This window comes from Mercenaria mercenaria, chromosome 11, assembly GCF_021730395.1.
Source record: "Mercenaria mercenaria strain notata chromosome 11, MADL_Memer_1, whole genome shotgun sequence".
NCBI lineage: Eukaryota > Metazoa > Mollusca > Bivalvia > Venerida > Veneridae > Mercenaria > Mercenaria mercenaria.
Window position 1 is genome coordinate 22,223,012 of NC_069371.1, and position 17,886 is coordinate 22,240,897.

Below are 17,886 nucleotides of genomic sequence, written 5' to 3' on the forward strand. Positions count from 1 at the left end.
AAGTATAATCCGTATCAATTCGTACAATCCTTACGGCTCAGGTACGGATCGTTACGGGTAATACGTTCTATCCGTAGTAGACGTAGCTATTGCGCGTATGTGTGACTTGTATTAGGCTAGGCAACGTGTTATCTCATTAATCTTTACCATATGAAAAAATTCATGTTAAAGGAAATAAGCCGGTTATTCTTCAATGGCAGCCCATTTTCCTAAGCCTTAACATGTATCTATTTTATGCTAAACATTGAAATGTTGGAATATATATTGAACAAGTGAAAATATCATTTTTATTTTTTACTGGCAAGAAACTTCACTTGAATGTGAATGAATTTGAACTAAAATAATTGAAATATAAATATCCACAAGAACATAAAGGTACAAGCAACACCGTAATAAAATATAACAGAAATCTTGAGACTTAAGAGAGAACTATTTGACACATTTTGAAATTTCATCTTATACATCGTGACGTTCACGACGTCGTGGTGTCATATTTCACTTGTTAACACCATATTTTACTGTTGCGAAATATTATACATGATGTTCACGCGGTGAAATTTATTTCGATCTTACATTGAAACAAATGTCCGCTATATCTTTACTTTTTAAGTAATGTCAATAACAAAAAAGGAAATAAGAGTATGTTTATTACATACTTACAACTCATTTTCTTTGAATATTCGAACAATAATCCATGGTATTAAATATACCAAAGGTGACACTGAAAATGCAAATACGAATACCAGTCTTAATACAACAAATAGTGTGACGGACATGTTAAAATAGAACATGTAACTGTTATTGTTCAGTTAAAGAAAATAGAGATCTATTTTTGGTGAACTATCATACCAACAAATTAAGACCATATGGCGCCATTTTCCAGCTTTTTATGTGGAAGATGACTCCAGGTGCCCACCGGGCATTATTTTAGGCATCCGAGAGCACCTGGATAGAACCACCGACCTTCCGTAAGGTAACTTGATGCCTTCTTCACATGAATATTTCTTTATTCAAAGCGAGGTTTCGAATCCACATGAGTGAGGGGCCAGTACCAAGTAATTTGAAGTCGGTGACCTTTACACGGAAGCCCCGATCTACATTTTCTGAAGCTTCTGAGGCATAAACAAAAGCATTTTTCCACTAAGAGGAAAAAACGTCGACTCCATGGAAGCACTTCAGCATAGCAAATGCAGACAGAGCAACACAACGCAAAGCAAGCGAACAGTTACCGATATATACAGCTGAAAGGTTATGTCAAGTAGATTTTATTTAGATGAATGGTATAAAAGATGTGGGTGAAAAGCAGAAAGTGGAAAAGGTAAGTTAAACAGGTGGAAATGTTGGTTTGGGGAGGGAAAGGGGTGGGGTATAAAAAGGCGGGGACGTAATAAAGAGGGATAATAGAATTAACAACACCAACATTTAAAAGAATACACACAACATATAAAATGAAACTGACAAAATATGTTGAAAATATGAGCATCAACATGGAACTATCATTAATCCTATGCGAAGGGAACTTGCGGGTAGGAGGGTATGGTCGGAGGGAGATGTAAAGGCGTTTGGGGCATTCCACCCTTACACAAACCCTAGTTGAACTCGTAAGAGAAAACAGTGCATAATGTATTTAGCAGTGAGTAAAAACTGTAAATATCAAAAATACGTGAACTTGCGTTGTTTGCAGTCACTATGGTTTAAGGTTAGGTCAAACCTAACACTGAGCTTAATTGAAAAACTGATAAAAATAGCGCATGACGAAATATACCAAACAAAAGAAACTACGATAAACTTACACCATCCTACTAAGATGTATAGTCTCGTTCCATGCTGCTTAGTGAACATTGTTTTATAAACAAGCATGTGCAAATACAGTCCTTCCATCAGTATCCACATCATACTGGCTGCCACAGTATACACAAAAATACACATTATCAGCTTACATTCCCAGTGCTGAAAGAAACAGAGAGGTATGACAATTTCTTGTTTTAAAAACCTGTATAGTTGCTTTATTTCATCGAGTGAGATGCATTCTCGATATTATTACGTGTGGCGCAAATATATGTTGTGCTATAATCCTAAAAGCATGTAACATTTTCTTTAATTTTCATGCACTTTAATTGGGGTTAAGTTGTTAACTGAACTACATAAGGCCCTTACTTGTAAGATGTAACGTCATGAAGGCATCAGAATGTAAATTAACTATGTAATTTTTATTTTAATAATTCAGTAATTGCCGAAGTTATCCGTTGATGAAGTTGGCAATATTTTGCCTAGCCAAAATCAGACTCTTTTGTTTGACTGGTTAATATACCTGACTAAAAGCTTTGCCTTATGCATACATCAGGATTTTGTCAAAAATATGACGTCATATTGATATATTCTTCCAACCAATTTCAAACGTTTATGTCGATTCGCCGTAAAAACCAACTCATTCACTCACTTAAACTTTTATGTATTTACATGAACTTCCAAAAACGACCCGATTTATTTCCCTAATAAACTAGGAAGACTGAAACTGTGTGTTATCAAATAACACATTACCTGTATGTCACCATTAATTTTTCATGGAAAAGAAAACTGTACAAAGCAGGTAACTATTTGTTGGGTATTTTCAAGCAGAAGTCAGAATTACTTGCCACCAGCAGGCTCAAGGTTAAGTCTAAGTTAACAGTCTTTTTGCACTTAACACAGTCACATAAATAATGATAACATTTCGTATTGACACGCAGGCGGAACTGTAACACGTACTGATTTCCAGCAATGGCGTCATAACAATGTAATGTCGATTACAAGTTAAGACGAAAACACTCTTTGGTGTTTGGAACTTACGTAATCTTCCGGTTGTTTGATTTATAATAAAATCTTATTTGACCTTACGACCTTGGTCAATAGGAGGATTTATCAAACTGTGAAAGTGGTTTCAACCTCAGGCTTTGCCTTCAGTTGATATCACTTTTTCAAGGCCTAGCAGCTTCGGCCAACACGACAGTCCTTTGCCAAATAAAAAAGGTAATATGAAATCAGCTCTAGATAACATCATATGATATTTCATCATCATAGTATGTTTTGAATTACTCATTAGTTTCAAACTGATTTTTAGTTATTTTTATCCATATATTTGCACTTGATTTTAAATGGATATTTTGATACATGTACATGTTAAAGGTTCACCATTCAAAAAATAAAATTAGTATTTCACAACAAGTTGCCAAAATAACATTGAGTTTAATTATTTTTGTCAGAAAACATAAAGATTTTTAAATATATTTTAACAAGAACACAATTTAGATATTTGACTAAACGGATATTAAACCACATGTATTTACCAGTCCTTCTGGTCTAAATTCAATTGTCCCGCCAGGATTACGTATAATGTCCTTCTCTAAACCAACATCGTCAACAAAAATCAAGGTTTTAAAGAATGATACAGACGCTCGGATGATGAACGCAAGGAACAGGTTAATGTGAAGCACATTGCTTTTACAGCGTAACCGTCTGCAAAGAAAAGACAAATCTATTTAAACTATCTATTAACGATGTACATAGACTATGTCTGAAAAATAAATGAAATTTTAACAGAATGAGTCTTAGTGTAGAAGCTCTGCCACTTCGTTGAACAAGTATAATATAAGGATATGCTTACATCCATCATATTACACGTGTTTTACATGTTCTACAAAATACAAAGACGTTTAATGTTACTCTGTTTGTGTTAGGTAATAAAATGAAAGTTAGCATTTAACTTTGAATTTTGTGAAATTTTAGTTATCAACAACCATAATTTAATGGATTTCACCTTTTTATCGTATTTGGAAAGTATGTTAACTTATACATTTTAGGAAAGTCTTTGCCGTAGACAATAACGTTTTTTTTCACTCTAAAGGGAAACCCAAAAATGACAATAACTTAATCATTTTGTGCGACACGCGAATGCCTTCACTGCTGTCTACGACCCATTGCTTATATATAAACAATAAATCATTTTAACCCCCCCCCCCACCCCTTGTCCAACGTCATTTGAATAAATACACTCACTAATAACTGTAGACGAAAGTCTGTAACTTGTTGCCTATTTACTGAATGCTAAAATAACCTAATATCTTAAGTGCCTTCAAAATTACACTGATCATCTGCTGTCAATCGTATGACGATGATAACAATGACGTATCTGTACAAGCAATCTAATTATAGTAACAATCATTATCAAACTGTCACCATTGGAACTGATACTGTTTATGATAAATCGTACAAGAACTTTTGTATACGTACATGAAAAATTATGTAAGAATGCAACATGTTGTAAATTGTTAGTTAATGTAAACGTCCAATTAGACAACGAATCACTTAGTCATTTTAATACTTGAAGCGATGGAAAGCACTACTAGACTTTAACATGATGGTCTGGAATATCGAACGAGATATTTGTTAAATGTATGTCATGAAAAGAAGTAAAAGAAAAACAATATCTTAACAAGACGCAAAAACTATATCTTAACAGGACACAAAAACAGCTGAAAAACTAATTCTCAACTGTGTATTTCATATCTAAAATGGGTCGTAGTCTAGTCAATACATGAAAATCATTTGCACTATGAATCAAGCTGTGTTGAAATTGGGTATGTGTATCCCGGCTAACAATATTACATATAACCTTGACAGCAAACATGAAAAAATGACGTTACAACTGTTTATTTAGATAGACCGTTATAGTTATTTTCAGACTTACTTGGATGCTATCATTATTGTTACAGCAGCAATGAGAGAGACCAGCGACACTCCATATCCTATCTCTGACATCAATTGTATTCGAGGTAAATGATGCTAAAATAAAATGTATTCACAACAACTTAATTTCAAAAGACACCTTCTTGTGTATTTTGCTAACTATATTTAATTTAAATGTAGAACTTTATCTTAAATGAAATTCATTGGAAAATGTTTCGAACGTTCAAATCTTAACATATTCAATTAACAAGTTTATTTCATAAGCATGCCTGAATACCAGATCGGAAAGGCTATCGACTTTCCATTTTCAGGCAGTGTGCATAGTTTTCTATTCTCAAGTAATAAATTGTGTCCTACCATTTTCAGGCAGTGTGCATAGTTTTCTATTCTCAAGTAATAAATTGTGTCCTACGCAAGTCAATTAAATAAATGCCACTGCCTTATTCTAAATGTGGATTTAATGAATTATATACCAAAACCATTTACATGGGAGAAACTGCAATCTTATATATTTTATCTAAAATGATTACATTTAAATTATATTTATAGCTTCTAATGAACTGCCCCCAATGCATTAAATTGTCTAAAATAAGACCTGTTTTGATTTGTTATTAGTAAGCAGCCAACTCAAGAAGTTTTTCATATTAAAGTTCAATCTCTTAAATGTAAAGTTGAAACATTATACACAATCCACAAACATAAGAAATAATACCTATACCACGTACAAACAAATCTTTCGATGGCTCAGGTTTATGGCCAACTAGGCAGTCCGTGTAATTGGTCCATCCATCAGTACTGTTGGTCTCCTCATAGTTTGATTTCCATGTACCGTTTGGAAGGCATTCTCGTGTCGCAAAACCTGAAAATGTACAATCTATTAGTGCTTTTTTCACTTAATATAAAGAGATATACGGTCATACTACATATGATTATTGAAATTAAGCTTGTGGAGAAGGCGACGATTCTATATCCAGATATTTTGTATCCTAAGTAAATACGTTATTGAACCTTTAGCATGAACATAATTATCCTAATGTTGCACATTTAAACCACATATTAAACAATTATAGACTAAGCTGTGTTGTACTGTAACTTTTTTGCCAATCATCTACCTAAAACAGGGTAGCTGTATGTAATAACGATTTATTAATGTGCTACAAATGTATTATTCAGTGAAGAACGAAACTTCTTTGTGATATGCTTTGCATTATTTTTCTGGGCACCTATAACACCATTGAATTAAGGCTATTCAAGAGAAGATCACTGTTTGAGTGATATTATTTCTCTTAATACACAGTATCAAGGATTTCCTTGATGACATCCACCAACTATTTGCCGGTTTTGTGTCGCTATGACTGTTCACGTTATGACGTAATAATAGTGACGTACAAAAAGAGATTGATTAAGTTACATAATAACGTCATATTTAGTCTTCTTTCCAATGGTTTAATTGTCGAACAAATCGGGTCGTGTACGAAAAAGCTTGGTAAAATCCAAAAACATGTGTATATAAGCTGGATGAACGTCCGTACATAAGCAATGAAAACGTAAACAAGTCTGGTATTCACGTGAATAACATTCCTCACTTATATCACTGATTAATACGTTATAAATCTAACCCACCGTCTCAAATCAAACGTTCTGACAGATAAATGTTTGCATGTGCCAAACAGACAAAGGAGTTTAAATGTTTCGATTGCAGACGTGTTTGGCTATGATTTAGTGAAAAAAGAAAAAAAGCATGCTTTATTAGTATTTAGAGACCGGATATTTTAGCAACTTCTATTTCAATACTTGTGTATGTCTTGCTGTGTCCAATTGTGTATAACTTAAAACCAAAGTGTATTAATATATTATATATAATCTGGTCATAAAATGTGTAAATTATAGCGTAAGCCCTACTTTTTTCTTTGAAAAATTGAACAAAAGTCATTTCCTGTTTTGTCAGCAGCTAAGTGACATTATGCATTTAAAGGTGGATAATCAGATTTTGGCTAAGTAACGGATTTGTTTTAAACTTTAACATCTGATCATTTACACTCATTTTTGTTCAGTTAGCGCTTAATACAAGTTAGGTTTTCACTGGAGGTATTTTTAAAATTTCATTTTCCTATCCTGGTTGCCCAACCAAGATAGAGTTATTTTATCATAAGTATAAATGTGATAAACATACTTTACCTAAGAAAATGTATAACTAACCGATATATTGTATTATATTCGTAAAATAATTGCATTAACAATTACATATATAGATTGAATTCATTAGAAATGCAAGTTTGAAAAATTATTATTACCTCCCTTTGCCTATCTTTGCAACCAAGATAGAATGGAAAAAAAATGAAATTCAGAAGCTACATGCAATTTAAAACCCACCTTTTCATTCAGATTGTTAAATATTTGGTATATCTATCCAATGCGAATGTAAAACTCGGAATTATATGGAAATAAAAAGAAATACCAAGCATTTTAAATATTTTCATATTAAAGGGGAGTAATTACAAATTTTTATGAAAATCAATAAAGTATACATTTCTAACAGGGATCTAACTCTAAGTAATGGGTATTTTTGTTTCTTAAATAAATCTCTAACAGAATATACAAAAAGTAAAAAATGTCACTAAATTTTGCTTAAATGTGATTGACCACCTTTAAAGTCACGGTTTACGTATCTGTATTCATACGCCTACATATACGAGGGATGCTTAATTAATACCCGGAAAATGTTCCCATTTCTTCGCATATGATTAAAATAAAAGAAACTATTACATAATGAAGGTGAGTTAGTTGATACCTCAACGTTATATGTTCTTTGTGCTAATAGTCCCGACGGCAACTTCGTGTGACGTAATCCGACCCAATTTTGTCTTCCTATTTTCGCTAAAACATTACTTGCCTAAGTAATTATGTTTCCAAGCTAGCTACGATTTGTTAAATCGTCTGAATACTCACCCGAAATGTAAGTGGTACGCCAATAACGCCACAATATAAATATCACTAAAATATTTGGTTTGTTTTGGTCGTCGACTCAGTGTTTAATAGAGATATGCGCTAACACTTTGTGTCTAGAATATAAAGTCATGGATTTAGACAAATGCCAGACAATGCATTTGCGAAAACAACGTTTTGTCAGTGGTATGGGAGGTCACTATCGCTGACGACTCGCAGCTTTGTCGTCATCATCTCTCTGTCACATATTGATCTTCATCAAATATATATATATATATATATATATACAATTCGGGCTCGTACATAAAGCAGCATCGAAACTAATCTTATCGGGTTAGTGGACTTGCTTTGGCATGTGCGTGTTCGTTTGTATTGCTAGGCGCTTTGTCGTAATTGGTCTGGTATATTGTGGTGGTGATTTAGTTAGTATAAATTCTCTCTACTATATAATAATTTGTAATGCGAACTTGTATCCTAGCGAATCTCATGTATGGGAAAGTCAACTGTTCTAAATTTAATTATATCCCTTAATGCAAACTATCTCTATATATTCAGTGCATTCTCAAGATCCAGTTCACTTTCAGAGAGAGAAAATATAGTTTCTCTGGTCCCAATCAGTTAAAAGACTAAAATGTCACTACTGAATTGTGAGACATGAAAACAGATATTTGAGTACTATATGCAAATGTTGAACCAGTACGAACGTATAGTACAATTCGGGCTCGTATATAAAGCAGCGTCGAAACTAATCTTATTGGGTTAGTGGACTTGCTGTGGCATGTGCGTGTTAGTTTTATATTGCTACGCGCTTTGTCGTAATTAGTCTTGTGGTAGTGATTTAGTTGGGATAAATTCTTTCTACTATATATATATATATATATATATATACCTAGTCTCTAGTCTACAGCTGCAAAGTAAATAAAGCAGCTGCGTTCTAAATGAAACGACCAGTCGAACTATAAAAGAATATGATCATGACTTACCTAACTATATATACAACCTGTTTAAACACATCGAGTACCAAGGAATGCCATCAATACTGTGGGTATTTTTCGTTTTGAGTTTATGTCACGACGAAAAGGAAGTGTCTTATTCGTATTCCACAGAATTCGAATCTTTTATCGCATTAAAATTTCTTGAATAATGCAAGTAAATAGTTTTGAAAATGATTAACTTCTGGTCCCAAAAATATAAATCCAAGTCTTAAAGAAGATTTTGCGCAGTCAGCTGGGTGGCCATGTGGTCTTGAGTTTACATGCTTTACAGTAAAATAATGTCCAGATTAGTGTTTTCCACTACAACCAGATGCCAGTATTCGTACTTCAAAGGAAGAGGGCTTCCCGTGTACCGATGCTTTGCATCGAGTACGTTGAACAACCAAGCGGTGTAGTCTAAAAAGCTAGGGTATTATACAATTTAAGTGAATATGTCATTCAAACTTATCTACACCTGTAAGAAAGGTGTTTGTAAGACCTAATGAGAGCTTCCAGAAAGATAGAAATAAGAAATAAAAGTAGCGATTATTTGCAATCTGACCCCGAGGAAATAAAGTTTTGAAACGAACATTTTTAAAAACAACGTTTTCCAAGTGTTAACTGTTTTGCTTACATAAAACTTACATTGTTGATATCTATTATCTTTCCCGTCCTTTAAAGTCTGTAAATTCGAATTTCGTGTCAAACGTACATTGTACTTGATGATTCAGCGCAAAATAAAAGTTTCTGTGAACATATCCAAAATGTTCTTCTGATTTTCAGAGAATCATGTTTTCCATGTTCTCTTTCAGATATTTCATGAGTTTTAAATGATATTCATTCAGTGTAAGAGTACGAGACGTGATACAGCCCAATAATTCGGACATACGGGAAGACTCCTAAATGATTGATACATAGTTGCCTTGCGGATACCAAAAATATCAATTTATTTGCCAGCCATATATCTCCGTCATGATGATAAGGTAAACAAGGTATCTCATCTGGCACGGAATTCTGTATGTCTGCATGAGAATTATCCCTAAATATCTTTGATGAATGTGTTACAGATTCAAACAATTGTTTTTTATTTGACGTTGTTGGAAATAAATTGTTATAGTAGAGGAGTTGAAATTAAGATTTACAAAGATATGTTTTTCTTTTCTAGAGATTCTTAACTGTATCAATCAACACGCTCATACAGAGCTATTACTTGTAAGGCAATCGTGTTACACGTACATATTGGATATTATGCATGATAAACATGACCTAATATGAATATTGCTAACTTAAAGCCATTCACATAAATCCCAACACGTTATACATTCTGTATAATAATTAAGACAGGAATAGATTCTACCAGCTTAATGACCTTCCGTTGGCTATGCTTTATCATTATCATACCAGATTTATATAGCGCCCTTTTCATGATAAACACGTTCAAAGGCACTTTACATATAGCAAACGCAGCCACACAGGGCGCGAAATTCATCCTCTACTAGTACCGATACAGAGCGATCTGACCAGAGGGACAGAGTGAAATAAAGCCCCCAGAACAGATAGAGAGAAATCCTTTTTTTTAGATACAGACTTGTCCGGCTAACTTAGCCTAGCTCTTTGCGAATAGACAGTCTGGTTCTTTAACTCTTTAACGTGTGTAACATGACAATAATGAAATCAACCAAAATAGAGATAACAGTCTAGTAATCGATTGGCAATCCATGCAACTATTTTCATCCTTTCACGATTTATTATGAATTATGATTCAAATAAACAAATGAGCCCGATGACAAACAGTCAATTATATGGGTTGTATTTTTATCCTATATATTATTACAGAAGAGTTGTTTTTGTTGAAATAAATGCATCGCATGACAATACATGTAAACAGAACACGTAATTAAGATTCATAGTAAATCTTCAGATACAACTTTTGATGCATGCTCTTTGTTACAAGACAGATGAATTACATAGTAAACAAACGGTGTCACAGTTTTCAATAATGCTTGTGTTAGAACATTTCGATATTTATGATACTCTATTTTCCTGCGGAACTGTACCAGTGCATTAAAGTAAATCTTGTCTTATATGAATACTTCACACGCACCATTGGCAGCAGACCAGAAAGAAAATGCCACTGTACATGTTATATCATACCCGAAGGTATACTGTAAGAACCATGGTCATGAACGGAAAAATGTACTATCCCATTTCAATCGCGGATTTCTCACCTAAAATGCGCAGTGTAAGGTAAATGGGAACTATGCATATTCAGCAAGTTGTAATATATCTTCTATCGTGCCCCAGTCACATAATCTCAATATTTCATATCGCAGCGACACTCCGCATATTTTATGCTTTCGTCATTACTACAGAAACACTCGGATGAACTTCCCTAATGGGCGTCCGGTCTAGATGACACGGCCGTGTGCACATGGCAGGGTAAACAAACAAGAACGCAGTGTGTAGTATTACTGGAATTGAGGAATGAAAGTCACCTTAGAAATGTATTTAATTCACATTGCACATTAATGTTTCATGTACACATTCTAGCAAACATATGTCGAAGAAAACGTATTTAACATTCATGGCAAAATTCAAAACGTCATTCCTTCAATAGAATATACGGGTATGACTATTTATATTTCTTCAGCTAAGAAACACCCTACAACAGAGGAATTTGTTTATACGACAGAAAATATTTTAAATTTGGAAACTGAACTTAAATTAAAAGTGCCTTTCGCTAAGATTGATCAGTTTCATAATAACTAACTGATGTTTCAAGGTTTGTTCTCTTGATCTTGGTCGCAAATTAACTGAACTGATCGAAATACGTGCATTAATGCTTAAGAACCTAAACTGTAATAAATGTGTAGAGTAACTAGAGTGAATGTTTGTGCGTGTGCGTTCGCGTGTGCGTGTCCTTGTATAGCTGCCATAAAGTACATCCTCAACTCAAATTGGTAATATTTTTTTACACAAAATTATGCAAATTGAATGTAACAGTTCAATTAACGCGTATCCTAACGAATATTTTGGATTACATTTCACAGAAGATACTGATCGTATAAAAATTGCTTGTGTCCTGTTGTACTGGCACATTCTTTATCACTTTAATAAAGGACTATTTTTGGAAGTATGTTAAATCTCTCAAGTATGCGTTATCTGTCCTTGTAAAGATTAAAGTTTTAAACATGCAAATAACTAATAATTTGCAAAATGTTTATGGTTATGTTGCCAAAGATTATTTTTTAATATTAAATGATATAATTATTATTTTCACTTTTAGGTCGGTTGGACTTTGTTTAAAACATGATACGTTGAAATGTACTAAAATTTGGCAAAACAATGATTTGTTAATATTTCAACCGTAATAATGTTATTTGAAACACAATGCATTTGCATAGTTTACGTGTATTTCTGTTCAGTTAAAAAGACATTATAATTTTGTTGTCGTTTCTGTCAATATTTGGTAGATTAAGTGAGATATTTGTTCAATCAGTTTAATAACATACCACTTAAAATATTGTTAATTCTTGTCGGCTTGGCCTTAATCGTTTTCGCGTATTTCTATGCATAAAGACAGCAAATATAGAGAGAAAATTTAAAGGATTACGTATCAGTTTCCAGGTAACAAGGTTATTTTACCAATTATTTCTGAGCACAATAAGTTCAAATATGTTTAACTTAACCCGAACTACCTTTATAATTTTAGCTTTACATCACTGTTATTTCTCTTTCTCAAACTTCTCACTGATACATATTGTAATGTTTTTGTATTATTTTCATTCCGGGATTTCACTAACGTGAGGTAATAAACAAGAAAGACACAGATGTGAGCTATTCAAGTTTTATCTAAGAACTGCCTTTATGGCGGGAATTATATGTATATATTGCAGAGCTGGTCAGTGATGCATTCATGGAAATATTCTGATAACTTAAGGTCAAGGTTCACAGGTTAAATTTAGAAATAGAAGTTTACCAATTGTTACATTTCCTTCTTTTTGAAATTAAAGACAATTAATCAAATTTTATATTTTAGTTTAGACCAGCATCTGAATATAGCATAGATATAAAATAATATTAGAAGTATACAAATAAAACACTATTTAACAGTTCCTGATAGATCGATGTACTGATAATCAATGAATTAACTGTGTAATTAAACTGTTTATGTATCTTCATACTTTAAATTGTTCTTATGCACATTCCATCTATTTGCTATCAGTAATCCAATTCTCGTTAGCATACTGTCTGTTCGGTTTTATCTCTCTACCTGATCGTGTTACATAAGGGGTCTGGGAATGTAGCCTAGGTAGGCTGGGAACATTTGAATGGTCAGCATTTTCTGTGGAGGTTCCACAAGGGTTATTTATCTCAGTGGAAAATTTTGAAGTTCCAGCTTAAATATTTGGCGCGAATTCTGTAATATCTGGAAATCTTTCCTTGGTCTTATTCAATACTCGCCTATTACGGCGGTAAATAGCTCCATCTTGAGTTTGTACTGAGTAAGAGTGGTCATCGTGCTTCTCAATAACCTTGGCGGGTTTCCAGATTTTTCCCATTTGAACTCGTACATACTCATTTATTAGAAGTGGGGCTAAGGGCTTTGTTTGTCTGTCATAATAACCTTTTTGCTTCTTTTTGGCCTTTTGTATTTTATTACGAACTTCTTCTGGGTTGATTGTTTTCGGTTCAAGTTGTTTATTTGTTATAGGTAGGATAGATCTTGTTCTCCTTCCCATCAACAACTGACAAGGGGAATACCCACAATCTAATGGAGTATTTCTATATTCTAGTATAGCTATGTAAGGGTCTTTCTTACTTTCCTTAGCTTTTTGGAATAAACGCTTGACAACGGACACAGTTTTTTCTGCTAATCCATGACTAGCAGGATGAAGAGGGCTTGATGTCTGGTGCGAAAATCCCCACTCATTTGCAAAATCGGCAAATAGTGCTGATGACAGCTGCGGACCATTATCGCTTACCAATTTTTCGCAAATTCCGTAACGAGCAAAATGGACTTTTAACTTCCTAATTATGGTGATACTTTGGGTATTTGGAAGGGTATCAACTTCAAAGAATCTGCTGTAATAATCTGTTGTAACCAAGTAGTCATTCCATCAAAAGAAAATAAGTCAACAACAATGTTTTGCCATGGCCTTTGTGGTATTTCATGGGGCGTTAATGGTTCTTTTGTATCAGAACGTCTTTATTTGTTACATATTGGGCATGCTAACACAAAGTTAGTAATTTGTTGGGTCATTCCGGGCCAAAACATGACATCTCTTGCTCTTGATATACATTTCTGTGTACCCATGTGACCTTGGTGAACTGATTCAATCATTTCTTGTCTAACTGGCTTTGGGATAATTAATGTTTGCCCTCTAAAGATAAGATCATCTGCAACTGAGAGTTCATCCCTATGATTCCAAAATTCTATAACACTCTCGGGACACTCAGCGCGGGAAACCGGCTAACCTTGAAGAATAACCTGTTTCAACATTTGCATCTGGGGATCTTGGTCGGTGGAAATTTTCAATGACTCAACTCTTCGGTCAGTGATAAACAGACTTTGCAAAACTGTGTGTATATGCAAATCAAGGCCATCTATTTCTGATGTTTCAGATAAGGGCTGTCTTGAAAGCAAATCACTAATCGGAATATCTTTTCCGCTTTTGGGCGAATTTCAATGTCGTACTTTGACAATTGCAACATCATTCGTTGCAAACGGGGTGGGGCTGCAGCCAATGGTTTTTTCATGATTGATGCTAAGGGCTTGCAGTCTGAATGACAAATCACGTGTCTACCATAAACATACTGGTGGAATCGCTTGCACCCAAATAGAATGGCTAACATTTCTTTTTCGATTTGGGCATAACCAGTCTCAGTTTGGGTCATAGTTTTAGATGCAAATGCCAATGGGCGGCCATCTTGCATAATGGCTGCATCAATACCATATTTGGAAGCGTCGCATTCAAGGGTAACCTGTTTCTTTTGGTCAAAATAAGCTAGAACGGGGCTTTCGGTAATTACTTGCTTCATGCGCTCAAACGCCTCCGTTTGGGCTTGATCCCATATAAATTCGACATCTTTTTTAAGCAAGACGCGCATCGGGCTTGTAACCTCTGCTAAATTTGGGGCAAATTTCTGAAGATAATTGACCATACTGAGCACATTTTCAAGTTCTGCTCGATTCTTTGGGATACCTAATTTGGTGACAGCCTCAATTTTTTTCGGATCTGCTTTCAAGCCGGAAGATGTAATGAGGTGGCCAAAAAATGGCACCTCAGTGACACCAATTACACATTTTTCGGGGTTAAACCTAATACCGTTCACACGCGCACGTTCGAGTACGCGACGTAGGTTTTCGTCATGCTCTTGTCTTGAGCGCCCACTTATCAGCAAATCATCAACAATTGTTGTGATGCCTGATAGTCCTTCAAAGATTTCATAAATCTTGCGTTGGAAAATATCCTGGGAACTTTTTATGCCAAAAAGGAGTCTTAAGAATCTATAACGACCAAATATAGAAGAGAAACATGTAAGGTACGAAGATTCGTCCTCAAGTTTTACACTCCAATATGCATGGGTTATGTCAAGTATACTAAAATACTCAGAACCGGCAAGACGCGTAGTAACATCTTCGAGTGTTGGCATAGGGTAATGTGGTCTCATTATTGCCTCATTTAGGGCATTTGGGTCAAGACAAATCCTAAGTTTTCCAGTTTTAGGTTTCTCAACAACGACAAGAGAGTTGACAAAATCTGTAGGCTCAGTAACCTTCTTGATTATCTCAAGATCCTCCATACGTTTTAATTCTGCTTTAAGTCGTGTCCTTAAAGCCTCAGGGACGCGTCTCGGGGGATTAACAACGGGTACAGCATCATATTTCAAGTGTAATTTGCATGTTCCAGGGAGTAGTCCTACACCCTGGAATAAATCCTTAAATTCCGTTTTAACCTGCTCTGTGGTCATTGCATTGCCTGTATTTACCACGGAATATGTTAACTGTACGAGTTTAAGGTCAAGTGAGGTCTGTAGACTAATTAGTGGGGGTGCACTACAATCTACAACGTAGAACAGTGATTGTGTAGTGATACCGTTGTAAGAGCATTGCATTCTTATCTTACCTACTACAGGTAACTCATTCCCAGTGTAAGATGATAGTTTGCTGTCTGGAGGTAACAACGTGGCACTATAATCAAGGCTTTGGAATTTATCCAAGGGAATGATATTTACTTGAGAACCTGTGTCAAGTTTGAATTTTATAGGGGAACAGGAGGGGCCAACATGTAGGGTGACAAATGCACGATCAGGATGAGAAGAATTGTTTACCGTGTCAACGTAAAAATCCTGGGTGTCTTCATCATTGTAATCCAAGCTATCACATCCGTTAAGACTGTCATATTGAGTGTCGTAAACTTTCTTTGATCTACACACAGATGAAAAGTGATTCAATTTTCCACACGCGTAGCATTCTGCTCCATGAGCTGGACACACATTTCCAGTTTTATGCTGTGTATGTCCACATTTGCCACATTTACTCGTGTCCTGGCGATTGTTCGAACCTCTTGCGGGTTTCTGCTGGTAATACTGCGGATGTCTTTGTCGCTGGATTTCAGGCCTTCTCTGACTTCGATTAACGTGATGTATATCTTGGTCTCTTGACATGGTTTGTAATTGTTGTACTGAGTATTCGTGATTTTGCGATATTTGAATGGCTTTTGATAGCGAAAGGTCAGCACCCACGTTAATTAATTTTTCTCTTATCTTCGATGAACTTGTCCCGAAAACGATTCGGTCTCTGATCATCTCGTCACTGTTTGTAAAGTTACAGTCTCTTGCGTTCAATCTTAGTTTTGTAACGTAAGCGTCAATAGTGTCATTTCCTTGAACGAGGTTGTTGAATTTGTATCTCGCAAATATGGGGTTTAAAGTAGGCTGAACGTGTGCCTTAAATCTCTCGTAAAGGAAGTCCAACTTTTTTCAGTTCTCTGCTAATATGTCTGTCCAGGTAGCATAGATGTCTCTTCCTTTATCACCAATCCATATAAGCAAATACGACACTTTCTCTTGTTCCGATTTTTCCTTCAACGGACCAGAAAACATTAAATCTACATGTCTTTGAAATTTTTCCCATTGTTCTGGGAGATTACTGGAATCCCAGTTAATTACAGGTGAACTTAATCCTGTTAATTCCATCTTTTAGGTTTCCAAATTTTCTGACACCATGTAATGTTTTTGTATTATTTTCATTCCGGGATTTCACTAACGTGAGGTAATAAACAAGAAAGACACAGATGTGAGCTATTCAAGTTTTATCTAAGAACTGCCTTTATGGCGGGAATTATATGTATATATTGCAGAGCTGGTCAGTGATGCATTCATGGAAATATTCTGATAACTTAAGGTCAAGGTTCATAGGTTAAATTTAGAAATAGAAATTTACCAATTGTTACACATATTGTGTAAAAATATGTATATACATTCCTGCAAAATGATTAGTGTTTACAATGCGGTGTTACATTAAGTTATTTCTGTTTTCTATACATATAACAGTCAAATCTGTATGATTTAGTTTACAATATTTTAAGAATCTAGAGCGGTATTATTCCAGCCAGGTGTACCTTTATTAGATTACTTTCATATAGAATTCGATCACCTTATTTGCATCTGTAAATGTCATATAAATTGCGCATTTGAACGCCAATTGAACATTTAACAACGTGAGCGTGGAATCCAAACCAATCAATTATTGTATTATATTCCAATTTGAGACGTTACCACATGCTACTACAGGAAATAAACTGCGGGCGCATAATGTTACAAATTGTTTTCGTCTCCGTAGAGGTTACTCATAACGTGTAACAAACGTTACCTCATATCAGCTGTTACAGTGGGTGTATTTGCAATTGAAATGTATACTGAAATAAACGCTTTCAGCCATAGAATGTATCATTCCTAATTCTCTAATGCAGTTTTGTTTGAGAACAACGATATAGCATATTGAATAATGGCCGATGACGGCAAGTACCTATACTAAACTGGAGAGAAGAGAGTCACAGAACTGAGCTTATGTTGTTAAGGTTGCATCATACTTTGTTTGATTAATTCGTTCACATTTCACAGATATTCAACAATTTATCGTTATGCGACTGAACATTGCTTTCTATAGACAGATTTCCATATGATAATCACTTTTGGTATATATAGTTGTTTTTCAAATATAGTGTCATCACAT

At 34.7% G+C, this 17,886-nt stretch overlaps 1 protein-coding gene across 5 annotated transcripts in view; it reads right to left on the reverse strand.

Annotated features, from left to right (window-relative positions):
• LOC128547061 (secretin receptor-like) overlaps positions 1-17,886 on the reverse strand; it is a 167,827-nt gene that overhangs the window by 11,394 nt on the left and 138,547 nt on the right. For all 5 annotated transcript variants that reach the window (XM_053518729.1, XM_053518733.1, XM_053518730.1 and 2 more), the window contains exons 4-8: positions 5,451-5,584; positions 4,727-4,821; positions 3,327-3,495; positions 1,794-1,950; positions 661-721 (exon numbers count right to left, since the gene is read on the reverse strand). In XM_053518729.1, the coding sequence (XP_053374704.1) occupies positions 661-721; positions 1,794-1,950; positions 3,327-3,495; positions 4,727-4,821; positions 5,451-5,584 (616 nt within the window). The remainder of the gene's footprint in view (positions 1-660; positions 722-1,793; positions 1,951-3,326; positions 3,496-4,726; positions 4,822-5,450; positions 5,585-17,886) is intronic.